General features: G+C 46.1%; 1 protein-coding gene across 1 annotated transcript in view; it reads right to left on the minus strand.

The window, feature by feature from the left end:
- Positions 1 to 1,687: 1,687 nt before the first annotated feature.
- Marchf4 (membrane associated ring-CH-type finger 4) overlaps positions 1,688 to 20,850 on the minus strand; it is a 103,276-nt gene continuing 84,113 nt past the window's right edge. The window contains exon 4 of the mRNA XM_003462074.5: positions 1,688 to 3,454. Within this exon, the coding sequence (XP_003462122.1) occupies positions 3,087 to 3,454 (368 nt within the window). The 3' untranslated portion in view covers positions 1,688 to 3,086. The remainder of the gene's footprint in view (positions 3,455 to 20,850) is intronic.

Here is a 20,850-nt window from a genome sequence, read left to right on the forward strand (position 1 = left end):
ATATAAATTTTTTCACAGGACTTCTCTGCATTGGCCTAACCCAGATTTTCCTTATACTGACATAGTAGGTCATGAAGAAATGTGGTGGTTATGATCGAAGCAAGATTGCCTGAGAGGGAATCCTGGGCAGTGACCACGAGCAGGTTATTTATCCTCTGTCCCAGGGCCATGTCTGTAAAAAGAAGATAATAATGGTATCTATTTTAGGTTGTTGGAATATTAAGTGAGTCGATACATGTTAAGCATTTAATTTGGTGCTTTGTGCATAGTAAGAACTTCAGATGTTAGCTAGTATCTTGTCCTATGCACGGTACCCACAAGCTCTATTTCCCAAGGCACAGGAAACTGACCATCCTATTGGGTGGAGTAGTTGACCTTTCTCTTCTGCTCTGTGATGGTCCCCAATAATCAGAGTGCAAGTTGGAAGTAGAGGAGGCACGCCTCCTTTCTGCTGAAGGAACATTCTCCTGTGTTTTTCTGGGAATGTCTTATTCATTGAAAAATATTTATTGAGACACAGACATGGTTCTGAAAATATATCAGTAAATAAGACAAATCCATCTTGTTCTCTTGGAGCTGTATTATCCAAATTCCACAAACCCCAGCATGCTATATTTTTCATTCATTATCTCTTCTTCAGTACAATACATTTATTCAGGATAATGGCCTTGAATGACTTCAAGAATGAAGTCCTAGGGGCTGGGGATTTATCTCAGCGGCATATGCGCCTGCCTTGCAAGTGTATGGTTGTGAGTTCAATCCCTGGTATCAATAAAAAAGAAAAAGACAAAAAAAAAAAAAAAGAGTGAAGTTCTAGGAATCACCAAAGAAATGCCATGACGGTCATTATAGATCTGATGATGTGCATATTTTGTTGCATTCCAGTACTTTTTTTGAAACTAGACAGTCCCTGGAACACAATCAGAGTATCCATGAATACTTAATTAGCCCAAATGGCCAGTCCCTAGACCACAGCATGGTTTATTTGTATGGTATTGTTCGTTTTTACTTGTGTATATTTTCCTTGTGTCTTCTGGTTTCCCATGTTATTGCATCTTTTCATACACTTCATTAGGGAGGAAGCTTCCATAGCCTGTGTACATCCTGCTGATGCCTGACCATCTATCTATCAGCTCCCAAGGAAGGAAGGCCAGGTCAAGATCAAGAAAGGAGAGATCTTGTCTGCTCCCTGTGACCTGTCCAAGCTCTCTCCTGGGGTGCTGACTTGGGGCTGGAGAAAATGGCCAGGGAAGGAGATTACTCACCCATCTTCCATAGCTCTTTCACCTTCTGTGAAATGACCCTGTGGAGTAGAGCTCACCAAGCTTCCTCAAAGCAGAAACATCTCAGTATTTAGGCTTACTTAGGCTATATCCTTAGGGGAGTGTGGAAATTGTTGCTGTTTTTGATCTGAAGGAATCCAGCAGGTAAGAAGAGGCCAGGAGTACTAATCTGTCACTTCAAGTACACACACACACACACACACACACACACACGCACACGCACACGTACACATGCACACATGATCTGAACATCTCTGTCTGCCCTACACTATCTGTGCCCTCAAAGTGAAGTGAAAATTCTGTCAAGTTCTAAGGATGACATTGTAGGGATGGAGGGAACAGAATAGGGAAAAAAGACAACAGGAAGGAGGATGGAAAAACCCCAGTATGGAAAGAGACACTACTGGTAGGGAAAGAAATTTTATTTTCAAGCTTTTAAGAGAATATTACAAACAACAGGGAGTTTTAAAAAACCCTAAAAACTAGTTTAAAAAAGTACTTGATAGTGTCCCTTTAATACCCAAGAATGACACGGCCACTGTGCAATGACAACAAGAAACTGCAGGTGACCACCCAGTGGCCTTCCCCAGAAGGGTCCCGGGAACAAGCAAGTGGGGTCAAAACCAATGCTCCCTGCCAGGACCCCTGGCCCTGCCTGGCTGCACAGGAAGGACCAGGAGCACACAGCACTGAGCAGTGACCAACTGCTTCTTCAGAGGGTCCCAAGCAGTGAAGAATACTTAGACCGGTCTCCGCTCCACTCCTTGGGCTCATCAGCCAGCTCCCATCCACCCTGCAGCAGCCCTCCTGGGAGACCCAGGGGTTGGCAGTGGGGGGCCCTGTGGAGTGCCTGGGTCCGTGTCTGAGCCAAGGTGTGAGGGGTGTAGCACTGAGCTGTCCCTGCCATGGGTGGGTCTGAGTAGTTGGGAAAGTTACTCCTGGATTGACAACTTTGAAGGCAGAGGCCACAGAAGCAGCACTGTGCTTGAGATAAACAGCCAACGGAAAGCCATACTTCTCTCTAAGTGAGTGTGTGTGCACATGTGTGTCCGTGTGCTGTAAACATCTTTTGAATCAAATCACCATAATAAGATAAAATAAAATAAAATAAGGGCACAGAAAAATACCCATTCCAAACCCATGCCTTCTTTGAGCCCACCTGAAAATTGCGAGTTTTGGCTGGGGAAGTTTTGATGGGAGGAGACACACCCTACTCTGGCCACTCACACCCTCCCAGGATCAGCCACCCCAGGATTCTGACAGTCACTGAACTCTGCCTCTCGGTTGGGCCCGGAGGCCAGGGCCCCAAGAGCCCAAGGAACCCCAAAGCCTGTGTGGCTTCCCTACCAGCCAGTCCAGGAACACCACCCAGGGCGAAGGAAAACAGACTTCAGTGTGAAAGGACCAGGCTCCAAATACTGTTCCCCCAACTGCTTTTTTTCTTTCTGCTGCCCACGCACCCACCAGCGCCACCGCCCTCTGTACCGGCTTTGCCCCTCCAGCAGCCTCTCCTCCTGGGCGGTGGTTTTGCCAGGTTTCATTCCACCTGTCTGGCCCGTTGTTGCTGAGTTTGTACCTGTTTTTGTCACTATTGCCTTTGGAGAGTGATATTGACCAACTGGAAATGATCGATGGCTCCAGATGCCAGCCTTCCCCAGCTCTACCTCCTCTGGCTCTCCTCGGGGCTCACGCGGTCTGCTTCTGTCTGCTCTGGCTCAGGCGCCGCCTCGCCTCCCCACCCTGCTCCCCGGCCCTCCCGGCCAGCCTCTCTGCGGTACTCCCGCCTTCCTCAGGTCTCTCCTGTCACACTGTGGTGACTCTCATGACGAGCTCTCGGCTGCCGCCCTGGGAGCTGCGCTGTTCTTGAGGTCTCAAGTGACTCAGGATGTGCAGGATGGTGTAAGCACAGTGGTGGTGGGACAGAGGGTCCGAGGGGTGGCTCGCAGCCGGGGTAGGGCCTTCCTCAGGCGCAGGGGTGCCAGCTGCCTCCCCTTCCGAGGACGGGACATTGGCCTGGGCGGACGAGGAGGGCCGGAGGTTTGTCCTGCCTCCCGACTTCTGCTCTTCCAGGTCTTTTGCTTTGTCATAGTTCAGCACTTTCCACTGCTGGTTGACGGCCTGCCACCGTTTAAAGATGCGGTACACGGAGGGCCCCTCGTGGATGATGAGACCTGAGGCAGCGGGGAGAGGAAAGAAATAAAGGCTGAGCGCACGAGACAACTCACTGCCAGGAGAAAGGGATGGGCTCTCTTGGTTTATAGACAGATGATTATCGGTTTAGTTTGTGCTTTTCAAATCCATTTTCCTGCTTTGAGTCACTTGCTCTCCATCCCTCGATTCCTGGGGCTTGAAAAGCGTTCAGTGTGGACAGGGTGGAGGGGCCTCCCATGCTAAGCTCATGAAACGCTGGACACCTGTACACGGTGCCGGGGCCTACCTCTTCTACTCCATTCACCCTGCTTCTGGACTCGACATAATCCAAATTATGCCATGGAGGTGTAATATAACGTCTTTTTGTATTACGTATCTGTGGTACCTAGCGTTTAGCAGATGTTGAATGCATTGTCTGCCTTTAAAAACAACATAAAAGAAACCCTGTGGTCATTTCATACCTGACAAATGACACTTGAAAATTTGCACAGATAGCTCTTGCACAGATATCCCAGTGCTACTGAAATTCAAACACCTCTGGAAAAGAGGATGCTGGTGCAGTTCCACTGGTTGAGGCAGTGGTAGAGTAGAGACAATCCAAACCAGGCAACAAGACAGCCAAGTGTTAATTGTGTGCCCACTGTGTGCCAGGCATGGTGACACAGCAGCGATGGAGACAGGCTGAGCGCTGCCCTCAGCGCGCCTGAATTCAAGTGGATGGACACACAGTGGACACACAGACAGGATAACCAGATCACTTTAGGTGCTGCCAAACGCTGTGAGGAAGAAAAGTAAGTTAGTTAGCCACGGCCTCCTGCCGCTGGAGGCTGGTTTTGCATGGGTGTGGGAAAGGCCTCTGGGGGAGGCCATGTCTAAGTGGAGACTTAAATGATGAGAAGAAAGGAAGCCCCCCTGCAAAGATGTGGAGCGAGAGCACGTTAATAGTAGGAAATGCAAGTGCAACAGGCAGGAGGTGGGAATGGAATGAGACTGGGTTAGCATGAAGCCCAGCGTACTCATCTACAGGGAATGGAGGGGACGAGGAGGGAGAGAAAGTGAGCAGAGGCCAATCTGTGGTCAGGTCATGTAGGCCGAGACAGGATTTGTGTTTGACACTGGGCGTAGTGGGAAGCCCTTAGAGGGTTTAACAGGGAGAATGATGCGATCTCATGTACCTTCCAAAATTTCTGAAGTCCCCTGGCTCTGGGAGCACAGGAGCGTGGGGAAGCTGAGCATGGTAGGACATGCCTGTGTCTGGGAAGCAGAGGCGGGAGAATCATAAATTTGAGCCCACCTTGGGAAATTTAGTGATTTAGTGAGAACTTGTTTCAAAAAAAAAAGTTTAAAAAGAGGCTGGGAAGCTGGGTGTGGGGGTGCACACCTGTAACCCCAGCACTCGGGAGGCTGAGGCAGGAGGATCGTTGCAAGTTCAAGACCAGCTTGGCTTACAAAGTGAGCTCAAGGCCAGCCTGAATTGCATAGTGAGACCCTGTCTCAAAAAGACAATAATTAATCAATTAAATTAGAAATAAAAGAAGCTGGAGAAGTATCTCTCTGGCAAGGTCTTAAGTTCTATCTCCACAACTGAAAAAAAAAAAAAAAAAAAAAAAAAACAAATAAGAGGGGAAAACTAAGCAGGAAGTGATGGAAAAATTGAAGTGGGGGACGACAGTGACTTAGACTGGGCTTGTGCTGGTGGAGGACACCAGACATGGGGAGGGATGTGTGCTGGAGTAGGGCCCCAAGATCTGTGGCAAGTAAGGTTTGAGCAAAGAGGAGCCTCTTTGTAACCCTGAGGTTTGACTTCAGCACTAAACCAGTAGGGTGCCCAGGCTGGCTGGGGTGTGAGCGTGACTAGATTCCAGGACCCGCCGCGTAGACTCCTTGTGAGAACCCACGAGGTGTGCATGGGACCAAAGGACACAGATGCCGCGAAGAGCTCACTGCTGTGGCTTTCCTCACACTAGTGTCTCCAGGGTACACTTTTGTTTTATTTTGTTTTTTAAACATTCCTCTCTGTTTGCCCCAAGTTCATTCTGCAGAGCTAGTTTCTCCCTTACCCTTCGCTCAGATAAACCTCTCACCATTGTTGCTTGTCTTGTTCAATTCTTTAAGATAGAAAGAACTTGGAATGATGTTTATTTAGTAGCTATGTCTAGAAGGCTCCCGATAATGTGCCACTTGTTGAATGTGGAGGGCTCCGGGGTGGGTGGTGCGGTGATGTTAACAGTGGCAGTATTGTTTGCTACCGCTGCGGTAACAAATGGCTACACATCAAGTGGCCCACAACAACACAAAGGTATTCTTTTACAGTTTTGGAGATTAGTGTCACCGAGCTAAAGAGAAAGGTGTCATCAGGGCTGGTGCAGTTTGGAGGGTTGAGTTATCTCCTGGCCTTTTTTAGCTTCTAAGTTGCCCTCCTTTTTTCCTCCTTCTTGCATCACTCCAATTTTTTTCTGTTGTCATAACCCCTAATGCCCTGTAGGTCCCATTGAATAGTTATGATAATTGCCCCACTTCTAGACCTTTCAGTTAATCATGTCTATCAAGTCCTTTAAGGTGATATTAATGAGTGAAGGATTAGGACCTGAACGTCTCTAGGGGCCACCTTTCAGCCAGTACTAGAGTGACTAATAGTTATTTTGGTCATGGTAAATTAAAGATATCTGATAAAAATCTAACTGGAAGTTCAGGAGGGAAATGAAACACGTGAGTTGCAAGCTTAGGAAAAAGGCCTGAAGACAGAAGCCTTGGGTGTAGAGGTGGAGCCGTGGTTTGAATGTGTCTTCAAGTTTCAGATGTTGCCGGTGAGATGATTAAAATGTAAGGTCTGTAAGAAGTGATTATTTCCCGAGTGTTGTCTTAGTTATGTTCTCCTCACTGAGCCACGATATCCAACACTCGCGATGTAAAGGAGAAGGGGACTTTTTCCACTCACATTTCAGCCCACGGACAGCAGCCTCCCCAGAAGGAACAACATGGCGGAGGGGCCCGTTGTGGAGCAGAGAGAAGAGCCTGGGAGGGAGCTGCACCCTTCCAGGCCGCACCCCAGGGACACATCTCTGCTGACCAGACCCCACCTCTCAACTGCAAGTCACCAGGAGCGAACGCCCTCATAATCCAAACACATGAGACTTTGGGGTCTATTTTAGATCTCAGCTCTAACGGGCTCCTTCCTCATAAATGTGTCCTTATAAAGCAGCCTGACAGAGTCAGTTCTCTCCTAACCTTTTCCACATTTTGTCATGTAAGCATGTAGCAAGAAGCCCCCATCAGACGATCCTCAGATAGGCTCAGGAACTGTGGAGTCTTTCCAGCCCCCAGAATGGTTATAAATCTCTGTTTTGTATCAGTTCTGTAGGTGTGCTCATTGTGTTGGAACAGCACAAGACAAACGAAGTCTTGGTAGAATTTGAAGTTTGGGAATATCTGAATTGTGTCGGGGAAATAAGAGGGCCAGTGCAGAGCCCTGGCTTCTGAGCTTTAGCAGTTTGGTGGAGGGAGAGTCAGCCAAGCAGGTGGTAAAGAAGCACTCAGGGAAGCAGAGGCAAGACCGGCAATGGGGAGAGCCAGAAGTCTGGAGGAGGATGCTTCAAACGGGTATAGGGAGTGTGACAACAGTTTTAAGTGGGAAAACCCAGAGTTTTTATAAAGTGCATTGTTGTCTTCCATGAAATCACTTGCTAAGCAGGAGGGAAGAGGGAGGATCTGTTGAACATTTGTGGAGAAAGGAGGGATAGTTATCTTTAAAGGTAAGATTGCATTTACAGAATGTGGTAGAGTTATCTGATTTTGTGGAGTGCCCTTGTGAGTTCTGTAGCCGTGTATCTGAAGAGTCCAGCTGTTGGGTGTGCAATTTTCCTCCACCTTCCACTGCTTGCTGAAATAAGAGGACGAACGTGTCTAGCAAGCTTAAACTTTTTCTGGGAAAGCAGACGTAACAATTATGTCAGTTTGCAAGAGAGCAGTTATGACACTGGGCCATGGAACTTACGTAGGGGAGGAAGAAACTGAGGACACAAAATTTATAAGGAAATGTGGACAGAGCACATTCTGTCTTAGCCTTCTCCACCTTTTGAATGACAAGGTGATGGATCGAAGCCAGGAGGCCCTTGAGAAACTGGAGTCAGTGAACTGTGAAGATTGGGGGATTATGGGCAGAGGGTAGGGTAGCACAGTTAAAATTCAGATTTTGGAAGTAGTGTACTTGTTGGTACCCACTTGATTAGGGGTGAATGCAGGCTGGAAAAAAGATCTTTGGAGAATCAGAGAGGACAAGGAGTTGGTAGATTATCTGCATCAGTCATCCCCATGCTACCAGACAGTGTTCCCTTTTTATAACAAGCATATTTTAATATCCCTTTCTTACCCTGAAATGATATTCAGAAGACATTCAGAAGATATTATAAGCTACTTGGGTTTCTTTTTTAAAAAGAATTAGTAGAATGCCTTCAAAAATAATATAAAGTAGACAAAGGGGAAGTCACTGATAACAAAATAAGATGAATTTCAATATAAATGCTGAAGCAAGATTTCGTTAGAAAACAAGCCAGTAAACTCCAGACATTTCCAAACTGCCTCCAGGGGAACGCTGCACAGATGCTGAGGCAGGAACGCTGGGAGGGAGTGTGCGGGCTCTACATCAAGGAATGTGAAGACCGAGTGGGTGGTCAGAGGCCAGCAGCGAGGAGGGCAGAGGAGGGAAAGGAAGACTACACGCACTTCAAAGGGTTGGAGCCCTGAGGATAAAGAACAGAGGCAGAGAGGAAGTGGCGGTGGGGAGGAGACGCACATGGACCCACCTCTGGGTCCCAGAATGCAATGTGTGGCAGAAAGAATGACTACCATCAGAGACAGCCATGAGAGAAACAGTGTCCTCAAAGACGGTTAAGTGTTCGTCAAAGGAAGGTGAAACAAATGCACGGAGAATTCCTGGCGTTGCAGAGGCTGGGAAGATGGGATGAGCAAACGGGGGAAGGATGATTGTCCCCACAGTGAGGGTGTTGGGAGGCCGGCTCCTGTGGCGGGGGTGAGATGACTGGGGAGATGAGGCACGATGGGACTTCTGCAGAGAGGGATGAACGGGGAAGAGCCAGCTCACAGGAACAAGTAGTGGTGAGTCACCTCACCTCCCCGGGGTGAGGCGGAAGGACTGGCTGGGAAGAGCTCAAAGCTCTCCATGCTCCAGCGCGTGCAGTCTCTAGAGAAAGGAGCAGCCACCCACGGCCACTCTTCCATCTGTATCCCAGCACTTTGCTCAACAGGCCCGGAAGGATCCATTGAGAGGGAGACAGTCTTGGTGGTTTCTAGCTCTTTATTTGGATCACAATCCCTTAAAAACCAAATGAAAGATGAGGGTTATTTTTCTGGGGAACAAAACAAAACAAAAAGCTAGACACCTAAATTGTCCACATAGTTTTAGAGGGTTCCTACATCTCCTAGGACCCCCGAGTCCCTGATCTGGCCTGAGATTCCACGCAGGGAGACTTTTCTTTGCCCCATGCTCTCACCCTCTCTCAAACGTGCCAATCCCCACGTTCCCTGTTAACCGCTTGTACTTGGCACTGAAGTTATTCACTTGTCCTGTTAGACCACAGTGCTTGTTCGAACACCACGCACTGTCTTGCAGACTGCAGGTGCTGGAGAGCAGGGCCAGGTGAGGTGTGTCTCTGGCAGCTGTCACAGCACAGGGAGCCTAATGAAGCCTTGGTGGGGTGGAGGACCCGGCAGCCTGAGCAGAGAGAAGCAGGCTCTTTTGAAGCTCCAAGCGCACTCTTTGCAGTGAGAGTCACTACACTTGATTTTGAATTAGCTTCTTGATCAGACAACTTATCCTGATTGAAGAGGGTGGTTTAAAGCTTTGGTATAAATGCTGCCTTTTAATTACCTAACTGTCTAGCATTCAGGAAGTGATTCAGTCATCTTAATGGGTCGGTGGCTGCAGGGGAGGAGTGCTTACCTGTATTTCTAGATAACACTCATTTGGGAAAAGGTGGAAAAGCACAAACTGTTTTATCTACATCCACTTTTCTCTCTCTTTCCTCTGTTTCTTGCCCTACAAATTACTTATTGATTCCTTGGATGATAGATATCTATTTTTAAATGCGACAAGGGGTGGGCTCATCTGAGAGAGGTAGGTGACTCGGGCAAGGTTGAAAACCTGGGAAAGAAGAATAAAAGGTAGGAAATGGCAGCGGGTGGAGAAAGAGGCCAGATTAGATGAGGAGGAGAGGCAGCAACTGGTGAACAGAACAGTCCAGGAAAGTGGGAAATTAAGATGCATGGTGAAATCAGAAACACTGATTTCTGATTCAGCTATTTTCTAGAATTTTCTATTCTCTATTTATTTTCATAGTAACCAAATACAGTGCACCCTACCCTGAGGAAAATCCAGTTCTAGAAGAATTGCTAACTTTGCCTCTTGACCTTTCTTTTTCTTCCTTACAGAACTGAAGTTTCCACGGATTGTCAGAACTCTTCTTGTGTCATTGCGCTCCCCATCCTATCCGGTCTCCTTTGCTTAGCCCAGGGGGGTGGGAGGAAGATGGGGTACCCTGAGTGGGGGCTTCCGGCTGCAAGGCTCCCCATCCTCCTGCACACCATGACGCCAGGGGGTCCTGCACTCAGCATCCCAGTCCTCCCTTGCTGCATTTTGGCTCTTTCTGTGTCCAGAGCAGTGAGCTGTAGCTTAATTTCATCCAGTTAGTCTTTCCTGAGTACCTGCGATGTGCTTCCAGGAACATTTGGGATAGAACAGAACCCTGGGCCCACCATGTGTGGAGCCAGCAGGCCACAGCTAACAGAAAAGCCTGGAGAAAAGCCTCACATTCCCTCAGTGATGTCAGAATTCCCCATCTCCTGCTAGAATCCTGGTGTAAATAGCATGAAAGTTGCCATCAATGCTCCAACAGTGCTTTTGAGCCTTTTATTATGCATCAGAATCTTCCCAAAATTTGGTAAAGCAGATGCCAAGTGCCCACCCTGGAGAGTCTGATCCAGCAGGTGTGTGGGCCTGAAAATTTGCCTCTAAGAAGCCTCAGAGGGTGCTGATGTCGCCTGTGGGTGGGCCACACTGGAACAGCACCTCCTAGGACACGGTGCTTAGCTCCTGCTTACTGCTGCATGGAAGGCTCTACATATTTTCCTCATCAAAAAGAAAAAGTTTAAGTAAATTTGAAAAATAATCTCCTTGTAGTATGAAAGTGTAGGGCCATGGAAGAAATGGGTCCTTTCTCTCCTACACCCAGAGATCTTTGGACCTCACACTGTAGAGTCAACTATTCATCAGTCATCAGTGAGCATGAATTTAGCACTGGAATATCTATCACTCACTAGCCTTGTTGCCTTAGGTAAGTAGCATTCTTTTGGGGCCTTAGTTGTCCAATCAGTGAATTGGGTTGGTTTCTCCTCCCTCACAGTGGGATTAGATGAAATCTTGTATGCTATGCCTGGTGCTGGTGCACACTGATCATTCCAGGGTATGTGGTTTTAACAAAGTGGGTAAGGATATAAGCTTCGAAATCAATGCCTTTGAGTTCAAGGTGGAGGACCTTAGATGATTTACCTCTCATCCTCAGCTTTGTTATCATGAAAATGGGCTTTGTCATAGTAACTATATCATAGAGTTGTACAGTAAATAATATAAAGCACTTTAAATATATAAAAGCATTTTCTACAGTACTTGGAATGTAATAAATATTCTTATTGTATCATTATTGCTAGATGAGTATCACATAATTTCATCCTAAATAATAAGTAAATGTAAGGTGTCAGATTAGCAATGCCACCACCTGCTGAATGTTCTCCAAGGGGATATCTTCACCTTGCTTCATGTATATTACTATGAAGGGGCAAAAGTGGTTTGTGTGTACAGACATGCCAAAACTCTACATCCCAAAAGAGCTTTATCTTTTAAAATCCTTGAGACTTTAAAAAACTATTCTTGGAAACCAGAATATTTTTTACTGTCAGAGTGTCCTAACTTAGAACATTGCTGGAAATTCCTTGATGGAGTAGATTCTCTAATAGAGATAGCTAACTGTCCCCCTGAGATCTACACTGTCCTTTCTTAGTATGGAGCTGCCACTGAGGAGGAATAACATGTTCCAGCACTTGGTACCCAGAGAGATCAGATGACTAACACTGAAGGTGAATGTGATGCCAAGGTTTACCAAATAGGCACTGAGGGGAATTGTGTGTGTGTGGGGGGGGGAGGGTAGGGCTACCTTGTATGTGCTTTCTTGCTTTCTGCTAGCTGGAGGTGAAAGACTTAAAAGCCCTAGAGGACTGCAGAGCTTTAGGATGGAAGGAGCCTGGGTTCCTGAGTCACTGTGGAGGAGAATTTCCCATGGCTCAGGAACTTCTTTCTACTGGGTTAAACCACAAGACAGTTGGGGCCATATGTTCTATCTGCAGCGGTGTCATCTACCTGTATATCTGTATCTAGTGATTACCCTAACAGATATACCTGTGGTGCTAGGTTAGGGGGTCACAAAAGAAGAACAGTTTGGAGCTCAAAGACATGCTTCATGTTACATTCCAAATGTACTGATTGTCTGGAGAATTACTTTATTTATCAGACTGAGCCTATTTTTAACCACAGACCATCCATGGAGAGATATGCCATTCCTAAATTTGTTCTGTGCCGAGGACAGTTCCCAAGAGGTGTTCCTGAAATATTTTGAGCTTTGTCAGCACAACTGGAATAAGTGAGGAGCCTCCCATGGGGACTCCTTGGAAATGGACATACTCGCTTGGTGCATCTGCTTTGAAATCAGTCACAGTCATTCTCTGGGCATCCAGCCACTCAGCTATGGAGGGAGGCATCCCTGCACAGGAAGCCCCAGGTGGTGGGATGTGTGTTAACAGCTGATATAGAAACCCCGTGAGCCATAAGACAAAGCACAGACATGGACTGGTTACTGGCCTGGCTCTGTACAATTGGGTCAGACATGATGGCTCCACACAATTGGCTCCTTCAGCTGTGGCTGTGAGCTTCTCAGTGTCCTGACATCTCACAATGGAAAGAGCTTCCAAATGCACAATGAAGGTAGCTTCTAAATGAAGTCAGACTTGGAAGGACCTTGAAGGTTATTGGTTCAACCTTCTTTTATAGGTGAGAAAATTAGTTCTAGAGAGGCAGGAACTTGTCCAAGGACTCAGAGGTCATTAGTGGCTAATCTGCTTAGATCATCTACTGCACCAGCCTGCCGCTTCCTAATTTCAGTTTCCTAGTTTCTATTTCTTTTTTTCTTTTCTATCGGTACCGGGGATCAAATTCCCGACTATCTGCTTACAAGGCAGGCGCTTATGCCACTGAGCTAAATCCCCAGCCCCTAATTTCAGTTTCCTAATCAGGAAATTAACAGGCAAGGTCATTTTTAGTCAAAAAGAGGGAAGAAAGAAGGAATTTTTGTAGCATATCTCTGTGTTTGAGTTAATGTGAATTAAAACTAGGTTTGAAATAAACGTTTTTATAATCTTGATACCTTTTCTCCTATTTGCTATAAAATGAAATTTGACTAAATTTTTGTGTGTGGTGCTGGAGATTGAACTCATGGCCCCATAAACGTTAGGGATGTGCTCCACTACTGAGTTACCTCCAGGCCCAGCCCTTTGAGTGAGAATTCAGCCCTGTCTTGCTGCAGGCAGGGATCTGACATCTTGACCACACTAGGAAGAACCCTGAGAGACCACACACAGAGGAAACCGTAATGGAAAATGTTCCTGTAATGTTGTTGACTACCATATTCCACTGCTTTACAGTTTTGGAAGCAATCTCAGAAACAGTTTTCTTTTTCCTTTTTTCACCTAACTTTACATACTTATCAGTGAAAAGCCAACATTTTTGCAGAGTCGACTTTTTTGATGGTCAATCTCTTAGGTATGTGGAGTGCAAAAAATTGCCTTTTGGTGCCAAAACCTTTACTTAATTTGCTCTTGTTAAATCCTAATAACTTGACCCACTGGAGCAAAGAATACTCCATTTGTTCCTAAGAAGCCCTGTCAGCCCCTTGGCCACTATGGACACTGTCATTAGAGATGACAGAAGATGAGGTGAAATGAACCCATTAGGTATAAGTGGATCTACTTGGTGCGAAAATGCAAGGAGGAATCCAAAACCTTCAAGCAAAGGTGTTTCTCCAAAAAACAGAGTCCTAATTATGGGAGGACATGGGCCAGATTAGCTCAGCCTCCACCTCCAGCCTGGGACCGGATTAGGACTGTAACAATTCTGGCAAACATTCACCGAGTGTCCACTGCAGGGAGAGTCTAGCACAACTGAGTGCCTCCCGCCCTTATCACTGAGGCTGTTAGGTGCCTGCCCGAAGCTTCCCTCCTGTCTCTTTAATGGTCCTCTCCACAATCCTTAAGGATGTTGTCCCATCTCACAGGTGAGGAAAGGGAAGCCAAGAGAAGTTGTGCAACCCGCTGCAGATCACAAGGGTAGAGAAACTGAGTGAGGCGTGGTCCTGGCCTTAGGCCACTACGACTCCTGCTTCTCTGGAAACCCACCATTCTGAGTGTAGACATCATTTCCCCCTATTTGTCTAATTCTCTGTCTTGTCCATCCTTTCAATGTTTGATGCTTTCTAGTCCCCTCTCCCTAGCCACCTCTTTCTGAGCACTCTTCCCGTTTAACTCACCAAACCCACAGCTTCAACAACCTCTTCATATTGACCTACATGTCTGCTTCAAGTTTTAACCAGCTACCTCCAGAAACCTGGGCATACATGGGACATTATTTCACCACCCACCTTCCAATCACTCATTAACTCTTTCCAGGACTGGCCCAGTGCCCTCAAAAGGGAGGCCCATTGGGGTGAAAGGCCTTCTCTCTTTCTTCCTGGCATTGCCATCTCTGCTCTGTAGCCTGTCATGTCCCCCATATGTCTCTTTCCTCTCTACTGCAAACGCTTGGCTTGGGACACTTGCCTCTCTGCCTGGAGGTTAGTCTTATGATGGCCTTCTGTCCTGGTGCCTTTGCTGAGGACACACTCCTTGTTCCTTTCTGTTCCACCCACTGCCATCTCCATTCTCATGCTCAGCCATGGTGCCCAGTCCCCATGCAAGCCAGAACCCCGAGGCTCCCACTTTCTTGGAAGGGGTCCAGACCATTCTGTCAAGGCTGCATCCTACGTGTACCTCAAGGTCACCCCCGTACTTCCTGCCCACTGCCACTACACTGCATCTCTTTGCTTTCTGCCTGGACTGTTACAAGCATTTCCCAGCTGGTCTCCCTACCTACGTTCTGCCTGGCTCCGACCTCCCCGAAGTTGCTAGAATTATGGGTTTAAAATCCACATCTGATCAAACTTTTTCCTGTGTAAACTTCCATCAGTGCTTCTTCATTCTCGGCAGGGTAGAGTCTGAGTTCATAGTGCATGATTCATGGCCCTCTGAAATTTACCCTCTGCCAACCTCCCAGTCTCATTGCTCTTTGCCAGCCTCCCACCTTTGCACTGAATCCTATAAGCTCACCTCAAATTTCTTAAGTGTGCTTTTTCACTTCATCTGTGTTTCTATGCAGGCGAGTCCTTCTGCCTAGAATGTTGTCTTTTTGTGGACAGACTTTGATTTCTTTTCTGAAAGCAGCTGTAGGATAAGGTTCCTTCCTTGCACAGTCCCGTTGGACTCCTTGAGAGAGTTACTTACTCTCTGCTCTCCCCTGCCTTCCACTCTGCCTTGTCTAGACGCCTACCATATGTTAATGTGCTTACAGACTGTGAGCTCTTTGAGGGTAAGGACTGTGTCATATCCGTCTCTCTGTTAATGTTTCCTACTTTAGGGAACAAGACAAGGCAGTCAGTAAATGCTACTAAATGAATGGATATGACTATCCCAGTCCCCTAGGACTCAAGCTCTTTATCTTGGTGCTCTCTCATCCTGTGTTCAGCCCTCGTTCACAGGTCTTATGCCTCAGGATCAGTGATTCCCTCCTCTACCTCTCCCACAAGGTATATGATCGACTAGAGCAGGTGGCTGTCTTACTATGCAAATGCAGTGCCTTCTCAATAAATATTTTTGAATGAGTGGTTTTTCCATATTTGTAGTAATCAGTAGACTTAGTTTTCCCCAACCCCAAGTGCCTTGCACCATAGTGTCTCACAGAGAGGATAAACCATGCACATTTAATTTTAATTTCTAGCCTCTCTTTCGGTTCATATTTCTGATGAGTAGGCTTGATTGTGTCAATCAAGCCTGACTGGCTTGGGAGCCACCCAGGAGATTGGTGGAAGACAATTTTAGGTGCATTTGGGTAGGTTAAGGAAGCGTGACCTTGGGTACTGTATATGACCCATAGCCACTTCCTCTCTGTTCTGTTTCCCTGCTCTGCTTCCTGTCCACCATGAACTATGTAACTTTGCTCCATCATACCCTTGTGCCATGAAGTCTCTGCCTTGGAACCAGCTCACCATGGACTGAATCCTCGAAAATAGTGATCCAAATTAACCTTTACTCTTTTAAACCATGGATTTGAGGCATTGTTGTCATAGCAATGACAAAGCTGAATAATACAGTATCAAAATAGACCCAGTCAAAACAGGAGGTACACAGTAACTAACTTCCTGAACCTTGAACACAAGACAGGAATAAATGGGGCCCACTGAAGTTCTGATTGATACCAGTGACTATGCTAGGGCTAACTTCCCCATAACCTGTTTGCCCAAATTCTGCCATGTTACAACATTGTCTGGGTTAGGGGGAGTCCATGATTGGTGGATGCAGTTTTACAGAGCAATCAGAGATGAAATAGGCAGCAAAAATACTCTGGAATTGGAGCTAGAGTTTTTTTGACACCTTTCTCACCTCTTTCATTTGCTTAGCTGTGAGGCCTGGAACCAGTTGCTTGAAGCCTTTCATCACCTGTTAAATATGGATTGCAGTATTTACCCAGCTTATCTTTTAGGAATGTTGTACCCTTCAATGATTCCTGGAAGGGATTAGATAGCCTATCCTGTCTTTAGTAACTTACATTTGGCTTTCACAGTGGCATCTGTTGGTCTGAGAATTTAGAACACAAAACCAAGAGATGCTTTGTGTGTAAGGGTAGCTTGCATTAGTAAACACACAACATTTGGATATGACCAAGTCCAGAGTCTGACCTTAACCTGAGAGCTGTGCTGCATCAAACAGGGAACCTAGACCTTCTTGGTAACCATTTTAGGCAAAGTCCTTTGATAAGCTCTAAAAACCATTCTCTGGGAGAGTTGCTCTAGAGTCTTCTTGTTGAGTACTGCTGGCTCTGTATGTCAGCTGGGTGGATACAGCCATGAATTGGTCTAATGTGGCTTCATAAACAGGAAGCAAACCATGTCATAGCCTCTGTGCCTTTGGGCTTCATGGCAGAGAGTATCTGCTACTGGGTCCCAGTAGAGTTCTTCTGGGAGTCTGAAATAGTCAGGTTTTTATTGCAGGACCACATATCCAACACTCACAACTTAAAGGAGGAGATATTTACTGTAGCTTGTGGTTCCAGGGGATTCGGTCAATGGCTGGATCGTGCCAAGAAAGCAACTTAATGGCAGAAGGGCCTGGTGGAGCAAAGCTGCTCAATTCATGGCAGCTGGGGAGCAGAGCAGGGCAACAGTGTCTCCATGATGCACTCAGACATACCCAGGAGTGTGCTCTACTAATCCTCTGAGTGGCTCCCACGCCAACCAAGCTGATGGACAACCTTCACCGTCATAAATTCCCTCCCGCTGCCATGAACTCTCCCTGGCACAGCACGCCAATAAAAAGGATTGTGTTTGTGTGTGTATGTGTAAAAATTCATCATAACTTTCCATTTTACATTTACTCATATTATTTACTATCTGTGTTCACTTAGCAGTCTTAGGAAACAAATTATTCATAGTATCTGAAGAACAGAACATCCAGAGAATCATACCAGCAGATGGTTTTATTTCTCTTCTCGTACTTGGCCTTTTGAGCTAACTGGGACTAGATTCATTTTCCTTTCTTCCAGTGATAATGTTCTTATCCAGGTGATGAACTGCTTCATCCAGCCAAAGAGCTTGAGGCTTTGGAGATGGATTTTTTTTTCACCCAACACTCATTCAACCAACCTTTCCAGGGGACTCTGGAAATTATGTCAAGTTGGATCCTACATCCATTTGATGAATCTCATCTCATTGCTCCTGAGCCAAGAGAAAACTTTGACTAGGATGTGGAGTGAAGTGAACACTGCTCAACAGAGTTAAGCCCAACTTGCCACCCTATACTCTTCCAAGGAACTTTGATGCCAAGTGTGCTTGCTAGTAGCACTTGAGAGTCTGGGTATCTAGTTGTGCCTAAAAACAAAGATATCCTTGGTTGTAGCATCTACCTGCTTCTCTCTATAGAAAGCTCCCCTAAACTGGGTAATTTTACATTCATCTGTCAGTGCTATGTGTTTTTCTGCCAGTGATCAGAACACTGCAGAGGAGGAGTGACACTTAAATTTCAACCTTAAACCACTATATTAATTACTAATCATAATCACCATCACTAAAGTCCCCCATTGTGATGACCAGTAGAATCTGTTTGTGGATTCCAACCACTGCCCATCACCTTCCACTACCTTCTGTGGACCACATAAACCCTTTCTGTTTCATCTCCCAACATTTTTTCTGGATAGCCTCGCAGAGGAAAATACTAAACTGAGATTCATTCTGCTGCCCAAACAGCTTGAGATAAATCCTTCACTCTGAAAATTTCATGATCTAAAAAATAGGATGAATAATCTTTGCCCCACAAGGACATGTTCTAAAATGGAATTAACCACATTTATAACTGATAAAATGATAGAGCAGTCTGAAATCCGCCCCCCCCCCTTTCGTACTGAGAATCAAACCGAGGATCTTATGCTTGCCAGGCAGGCTCTGCACCACTGAGCTGAATCACCCAGAACAAAAGTCTCAAATCTTTAAGATTAGTCCACATGGCAATCTATCTGATCACTTTTGCAGATGGCAACCAAAACTCTCTAGGGTGCTATGTGTTCCCCTCCCAGGCAATGTCTGTCTCCAAGTTATCACTATATTACCCTCGAGAATGAACAGATTATGGTTTGACTTTGCATCCTGAGAAGTTGTTTTCCTAAAATCAAAGAAGAAGGGGAAAGTGAAGTGAAAGCTGTCTATTTAGCCCACACTTCTTTCAGAAACTAAAGGACTGACTGCTACATGTGTGTAAGAAGAAAAAGAATAGACAGCAATGGGTTGAGGAAAGCAGGAAGAGCGTGAAGCTGTGCTCAGAGAGACACATTAGGAGCAGGAAATGTCAGCACTTCATACAGTCCACAGCAGGTGTGTGAGGTAGCTCAGAGCCACAGAGTACAATCTGTTCATGAGGTGCCTTAGTCACTTTTCTTGGTGCTGGGGAGGAAAGGGTTATTTTGGCTCACGTTTTAAATCCATAGTTGGCTGGCTCTAGGGCAGGAAGGTATAGTGGAAAGGCCTGGACAGAGAAAAGCAGCTTACTTCATGGGAGGTAAGAAGCAGGGAATGAAGGGAGGAGTGAGGAAGAAAACACACCCTTCCTGGTCACACTTGCAGTGCTCCACCTCTTCCAGTCAGGCCCACCTTATCCAAGTCCCTCCTGTGAATGCATGAAGCTCTTGGGATATCTCAGATCTAAAGCATAATGTAAAGGTTCACCCAGAAATAGGCTCAGGTACATTCGAAGTCACAGGTGGCATCTGCAAATATCCTTTGAGTGACACCGTGGGACTACTGCTATTTGATGCAAGAGGGTGAGTGAAAAGAGCACTGGAATGCAAGTTGGTGAAACATTGCTTCTAACCTGACCAAACACCTTGAGCAGATCCAGTCCCCATTCAGCTTCAAAGCCAGGAGTTGTACTAGTGGACTTCATGGTCTCTTTTATGTTCAACCAAGTCCTCAAATCAGTGGGGCCATTGGTGGTAGACTGTATTTATCCTCCTCTCTCTTGCCCACACTTTCACCAAGGAAGGAGACATATAGTTTGTTCCTCCACCACCCTATGGATGTTGGGCTTATTGATGACTTGCACTGGCCAATAGGCTGTGGGCAGAAGGGATAATATGCCAGTTCTGAGGAGAATCTTTGAAGAAGCATTGCAAGCATCATCCAACCGTTTTGTGCACCTTGTACTCTGTTAGGAGAAGAGCACACCCCAGTAGACCTGCTGCTTTAGTCTGAGTCACAGCAGAAGGAGATGCTGGGATCAAGCTCAAAATTAATACATAGTCAAAAGCTAAAGCAAGCCCAGTCCAGCCCAGTAGAGCTTTGGCTATCTTGTAAACTCTTAAATAGGAAATAAATGTTTGTTGTAAGGGACTGTGATGTTTGGGACTCTTTGTTACTGCAGCCAAAGCTGACTAATGCACTATGTGACAGAAAAGTCAGAGAGGCACACCACAGGCAATGATCTAGCCTGCCTGGTGGAGAATGAAAGGCAGCTGGAGGGGCCCCACAGGAAGACGTCCATGCCAGAGATGCTGTAACCTTCCATATGGAGACACACTTGGCTTTTGGCATCAACAACCCAGGCCTCGACTGGGAAAGGAAGGGAGTTTGGTGGGATGGGGAAGTAGGTTATAATGATTCAAAGTCAAAATCTTTCCTGCTCATAGTCCTCTCTTTTCTACAGTCTGCCACACCTAAGCTGTCTTGTTTCTCACTGCTGAGGTGCTGCAGTTAAAAGGCTCTTGAACCCAAGGTCGATGTATTGATTTAGTTAGCACAGAGATGCAAAAAGATGGCTCAGATAAATTTACAAATTTTAGCATCACTGGTCCATGACTACTGTGATCAGTCCTTTTGATTGCTAATATCAAAGGACTCCAAAGAAATTCACATCAACATCATCCCAGCCAAATTCTAGCTAATAGATGTTTTCCTGCCGAACAGAGCACCGTGGCATAGTTTATGCAACACATGCACTGCTGCCCAGGAAGAAGCTGTGGAATTCTAATTCTCCCATTATTGTGGCTTGTGGGTACCCTGAGGTTCCATTTAGCCAGTGCAAATGCTTACATTTACACACTGTAAACAATGCACGTTGCTAACCTTCATCTAACTCAAAAACCAGGACCATTCCCTACCTTTTCAGTTGCTTGGATCAAGCCTTTGGAGTTAACAGTCACAATCATCCATTGGAAAAAAAAGGACCCAGCCCTTCAGCAGCCATGATAGAAGAGAAGAGGAACATAGCGTTGAGAGATAAGGTAAGGCAAGAAGTAGGAACAAAAGCAAAACATCCCAAATTTTTCTGAAACATTTTAGGCTTTTACACAAAATCTTACCTGGAACAGAAATATATGCAACTAGATAAAAGCACAGACATTAGGGTGAGGATTCAGAGCCTGTCTGTGCAGCATTCTGTCTCACACTCCCAAAGGTGCCTCCTCGACTTATGTGTAGAACACAGTTTGGAAAACCCTGGGCTA

The sequence above is a fragment of the Cavia porcellus genome, unplaced genomic scaffold (genome assembly GCF_034190915.1).
Source record: "Cavia porcellus strain 051 isolate PalLab524CR breed Dunkin Hartley unplaced genomic scaffold, mCavPor4.1 scaffold_26, whole genome shotgun sequence".
Lineage (NCBI taxonomy): Eukaryota > Metazoa > Chordata > Mammalia > Rodentia > Caviidae > Cavia > Cavia porcellus.